The 5,975-nt window shown below is 35.9% G+C and overlaps 1 protein-coding gene across 1 annotated transcript in view; it reads left to right on the forward strand.

The window, feature by feature from the left end:
* LOC107692185 (glutamate receptor ionotropic, NMDA 2B-like) overlaps positions 1–5,975 on the forward strand; it is a 116,371-nt gene that overhangs the window by 61,553 nt on the left and 48,843 nt on the right. The window contains exon 4 of the mRNA XM_016491144.1: positions 5,212–5,355. Coding sequence (XP_016346630.1) covers positions 5,212–5,355 — 144 coding nt within the window. The remainder of the gene's footprint in view (positions 1–5,211; positions 5,356–5,975) is intronic.

A 5,975-nucleotide genomic window follows, 5' to 3' on the forward strand; every position in this document is an offset into this window, starting at 1 on the left:
TCTATCTATCTATCTATCTATCTATCTATCTGTCTGTCTGTCTGTCTGTCTGTCTGTCGTTCTATCTATCTATCTATCATTCTATCGTTCTATCTTTCTATCTTTCATCTTTCGTTCTATCTATCTGTCTGTCTGTCCGTCTGTCCGTCTGTCTCTCTGTCTGTCTCTCTGTCTGTCTGTCTGCCTGTCTGTCTGTCTGTCTCTAGATCTCTATCAGTCTACAGTATCTAAGGTTGTATCATTCTATCTTTCTATCTTTCTATCTATTGTAACATTAAGTGTCCATCTATTATATATAAGGGTTCACTTTTAGTCTACAGTAATTATATTTTGTAGAGGGTGTTGTATAATTCAGACGTCTCTTTTCAATTATTCTGTGCAATTATTTTTTTCTTACTACCGCATTGTTTTTTCCCCTCTTTGATCTTTAGTGTATCTGTACGCTTTAATTTCAATAAATGTTTTATCTTCTGCGATCAAGGTTGTGCTCTCTTTTTCTCTGTAGCTCCATGATTGCTGCCAGGCTTAACAAGCCAGCAGCAGTAGAGGCTGTTAATGCTGCGAGTGACCTGCTGGAGAGCGAGTCTCTGTCTCCCTCTCCACGGCTCAGCACAAGCTCTGTTTGGCTGTGCTAATGCCACTGGTGTTCTGAAGGGTTGAATCTAAACTATCTTGTCAACACAGTTGTAGAGGAGAGGAGCTGTCTTTAGTGACAGAGGTAATGGTACATCAACTTTACTCAGAAGATACAGTTAAGTCAAATGAAGAATTCTGGATCCTTGATTCTCATTTTATCTCGCTCTCTTTCTCTCCTTTTCATTTCTCTCTTTCTACTTCCTCTCTCCATGTCTGTTCTTTTTCTCATCTAATTTTTATTATTCAAACCTGTCTCTGAGTCTGTGTTAAGTAATAGATTTTGGAGCACTACTCGCTGGAAGGGCCTCTTTCTATTGTTGTAGAAAATCACAGAAGTTGCTCTCTGGTTGAGTTTCAATCAGTATTGAATATAGAAAAATCATTGTCCGAGATACTACTTCTTTTTTCTACTTCTACTTTCTTATTTTAATTTAATGCATTTCTGGAAAATAACTTTCCTTGGACTGTGTCAGGCTATGAACAGACTGCAGGTGTATCCTAACAGTGCGTCATGTCAGAATAATCATATTTATCAGTTGTAAAGTGAAAATTGTGAATGTTGACATTACTGTTACAGAGCGAATGATAACTTGTATGAGCATACAGTACAACCAGCGTAGTCCGATTCCCAAACAAAATATTCTAATGACTTTTTTTTGTGTGACTCAAACACACACAGCTTAAAACTAACTGTAGGGTTACTGACTGGTTGTTCATATGACAACATACACTGTAAGTGTAAGTGGTATTTTATTGAAAATGAAGTATCAATGTTTAATTTAATGACAATTAGATTAGAAATCAGTGTAAAACGAATGATCAATGAATGAATCAATAAAAGGGGTATATAAATTGTTTAAATTATTATTATAAATAATTATATGATTAAATGGAATAATAAAATGATCAAATAAATAAATAATGAATGAATGAATGAATTATAAAAGACAGAAAATAAAACACAGCACAAATGTTTGGTTGCTCTCTTGAAGCAACACACAGGCATCTCTCTCTTTGGCTTTCTGGCTGCTAAACGGCCTTATTTCCAATCAGTCTGATACTAGATCCATCATCAGCTGATGAATCACTTGAATTTAGATGCATGCTTTCCTCAACGGATCTGATTCTTCATTTCTAAATCTCTCCCCTTCCTCTCTTAATGACATGCTGTTCTGGTATGGTATCATCGATGGCAGGAGCTCAGCTTTTATCCCTTCCCAGCAGTCAAGAGTTAGTGGGAAACTTATTTTATGCCTCGCATTCGAATATTAAAGATGCTTTGCTTATAAACTGCCTCTGCAGGACACTAGTCTCCATTATTGAAGAGGATGGGAGGAAAGTAGTGAGAGGATAGTAATGTAAGGTCTGGATTAGCTCCCTGCTGCTCGTGCGGTGCTGTACTGAGTATAGTGGATGGCTAGGTTGGCCACTCTATTGTGCTAAACAGGCGATAGAGGAATGGGAGTCTGCTAATTCACTTGCATGTGCAGTGCATGTGTCTGTGATCGCTCATTTTGAGATGAATAGACTCAGAACGGATGAAGAGGAGAAACGGAGCGAGGGAGATTGGTGACAGGGAGGGGGTGAGGAGCAGAAGTGTAGAACGACGGATTAGAGAGGAATGATCCGGAAAACAAATCTGACACATGGTATACTATATTAGCCTATATGTGTGTGTGTGTGTGTTAAATGTAAAGTAAAAATGGGAGGCCATATGTGGCATTTCACATGTGCATCACAGTGAAGGTGTATCAGAAGTGTGAGCAGTGTAAACTGCTGTTGGGAGAATGACAACTTGGAATCTGGAATTATTCTATTGACTAACAGAAACTGTCAGTAAAATAAGCATGTGTGGTCAACTTGATAGATTTCTATCCTGTTTGGGATGAAGTAGAATTATAAACTAGATTATTATTATTATTTTATTATATTGTATTTGTACAGTTTTTGACGTTACAAGAGTTGCTGAAGGTTATGAAACTACAAGGTGCTTCCCAGAAAACAAATGTAATGCTGATATAAGACTGGCATATTGTTGCAAAGGATTATTATTATTTTATTTTATTTTTTAAAGGGGCAAATAATGGTAATGGTTGAATGGTTAAAAAATTGAAAGTCATTATTGTGTTAAATGAGAAAAGTGTCAAAAAGTAGCTTTAGAAAGAAATGTTTTATGTCTTTCTATGCTGCAACAGCCATGATTTTTTTTTTTTCAGAAGCTGCATCTGAATTAATGTTTAGATATATCTACAGACAGTTTATTGCAGCTCAGAGGTGGCATGAATGCATTTACACTGCAGTTGCAATTGCATAAATAATGGCATGAGTTTAATGGGTATTAAAACATTTTTTATTAATATGAAATTATTTTTTAATGAAGTTATACTCTAAATAACAAACTAAAACTGCCTTAAAACTGCAATACAAATCTGTTCAAAGATAGTAGGACAGCTTCTTGAAAAGTTATATGAACTTTCTTATCGTAAGAACCTCTTAAGGCTGGCCAAGAATATTGTTTCTAATCCCAGTCATGTGTTATATAATGAATTTGTGCTTCTACCATCTAATCGTCGATACAAGGTCCCTAGATTTAATCGAGTGAAACTAAAACACTATTTTGTACATCAGGCTGTCTTAGAGCTGAGTAAGTATACACGTAAAATGAAAATTCCAGTTTTTTAAATTCTATTGTATTTACAGTACTGTGTCTGTTATAAATTGTTTTGTTTGTAAACATACTGTTATGCAAGAAAAATTTCAGACTTTGTCTGACAATAAAGTTTATATCTATCTATATCTTTTCCCATAACTCATTAACTTAATTAATGCATTAAATCAACAGCCCTAACATATGTGTGTGTAGCTAGATAGATATTTAAATATTGTATAACATTTTAAAAGAAATGTTTTCTCTTTTAATGTAATTTTTTTATATTTAAATAAAAATGTAATTTATTCCTGCGATGGCAAAGCTGAATTTTTAAAAACTTTTCTTCTTACCAATGTTAAAAACAGCTGTGCTGCTGAATATTTTATGGAAACCGTGATACACATTTTTACAGGTTTCTTTGATGAATAGAAAGTTAACAGCATTTATAGAAATCTTATAGACATAGAAAGAGAAATGGAAATCCTTTGAAACATTATGTCTTTACTGTCATTTGTGATCAGTTTAATTCTTGCTTGCTGAGTAAAAGTGCTGATTTCTTTCCAAAAAAGAAAAAGAAAATCTTCCTGACCCCATGATTGGAGTCCTACCTCTCCCGATGGGATCAACTCCAAAAGGGAAGAGGAGGAATTAAGACAGGAAATTAATATTGGGGGCACGTAAATTAATAGAAGAAGGCAGAGACACACATGCACACTGGCAAATCAGGCACACATTAAACATTTAGTGAAAATCTACAAAACAAGAATATATAAACACATACGTAAAACATTATACTACACTGAAAAAAATTATTCATTGAATTTACAACAATTTTTTAAGGTAAGTGGTTGCGATCAATTTATTTTAGCTACATTTAAATAAACAAATTTATTTGACTAACTTTCAACATATATTTTTAATTAAATGTAGCTAAAATAAATTGTTTGCGACCACTTACCTTAAAAAAATTTAGTAGCATTTTTTTCAGTGTACAGCTGTTAGATTAACAACCTAAGCCCCCCTCCCCGCAGCCCCATCAGTGTTGTTACCTCATTAAAGCCGAATCAAGGTAACGGATCAGTCCATCTCAGACCCCAGGGGAGTGGCTTTGATGTTGAGTAGAGCGTGGAGACCTGAAAGAGAGAGAGAGAGAGAAAGAGAGACTGTGAGATTTCGCCATGCGGCATGATTAACTTGACAAACGCCCACGACCGACTTCACACATGAGTTCACACACAGAACAATCATTTACAAGCATGTACAGACCATCAATGTGTATGCATTCATGTGCTCTGTCACTCATGTGTGCATAGCTTTAAAACATTTTGGCCTATTTGCTACTGACAGCTTACACACATGCACACACTCACACACACATGCATCAGTGTATGCATATTAGATGTGAAGAGTTCATCGACGTGCTTATTATAAGCATTTGAAATCTTCAAATCATTCATCACCAATGTACTGTGGACATTTGAACCGCCTGGGATGTAACATTTGTTTCAGGAGTGAAGTGGTCATTTAGATGTTAAGGGAGAAAAATGTGTCTCGTTCACAATCACATGCTTTGATGCAGAAGATGTGGGGTCGGTTCATATTTCTCTACCTTCTTTCTCCTGATCCTTGTTCCCTTTATCCAAACTTTAACAGGTTACTGTGGTGAAAAGAAAAGAAAAAAGATACTTAACTTTGGATTTGTCCGTTTGTCTTTGGGTTGGAGGCAAGAATTATACAAAAATAATTGAGCTGGCTTTTTTCAAAAAATTATTGAGCAAGCAAATTCTCATCTCTCTCTTTGACATACTCTATGTACTGTTGAAAACCGGTATGAATTATGACTATAACCCACTGATATCCTATTATAATGTGATTCCCCTTGATTCTTCTGTTCTCATGCATGCATTTATCTTTGTTTCTTGCAGGATGACCATTCCATGTTCTTCCAGTTTGGTCCCTCTATAGAGCAGCAAGCCTCTGTCATGCTTAACATAATGGAGGAATATGACTGGTACATATTCTCCATCGTCACCACCTACTACCCTGGATACCAGGACTTTGTCAATCGGGTGAGAATGTTTTTTTTTTTCCCCAATTCAATTCCATTTAATTTCAGTTTAACTGTTAATTTAAGCAGCTTTAGTAGTAATTTACATTTAATCATTTAGCAGATGCTTTTATCCAAAGCGACTTACAAATGAGGAGAACAATAGAAGCAATCAGACCAACAAGAGAGCAACAGTATACAAGTGCTGTGACAAGTCTCAGTTAGTCTAGCACAGTACTCATAGAAAGGTGTTTTTTTTTTTTTATAAATTAGAGCAAGCTTCTGGAAAGGCGCATAAGTTTGAACTAGTGAGTTTAGGTATATTGGTGCAGCACCAGTGGTTGTCTTGTAGGCAAGCATCAGTACCTTGAATTTGATGCAAGCGGCTATTGGCAGCCAGTGAATGGGATTACATTTCTGCCACACTTCTGCACGCGAACGATCATATTTTGAGCGCACAAAAGTGCATTTTGCATGAGCGCGATCTGAGTTTTGTGGAGAAAATGTTCGTTTCGCAAAGAAAAAAGTATTTCGAGCGCACGAAAATCAATTTCACATTTAAAATACGTTTTTGGATATGTGCAGACCTTCTCTTTTGCGCGTGCAATGTTTCACTAGCTTGCTCACCTGATGCCCGCCCTC

This window comes from Sinocyclocheilus anshuiensis, unplaced genomic scaffold, assembly GCF_001515605.1.
Source record: "Sinocyclocheilus anshuiensis isolate Anshui unplaced genomic scaffold, SAMN03320099.WGS_v1.1 scaffold322, whole genome shotgun sequence".
In the NCBI taxonomy this organism is placed as follows: domain Eukaryota; kingdom Metazoa; phylum Chordata; class Actinopteri; order Cypriniformes; family Cyprinidae; genus Sinocyclocheilus; species Sinocyclocheilus anshuiensis.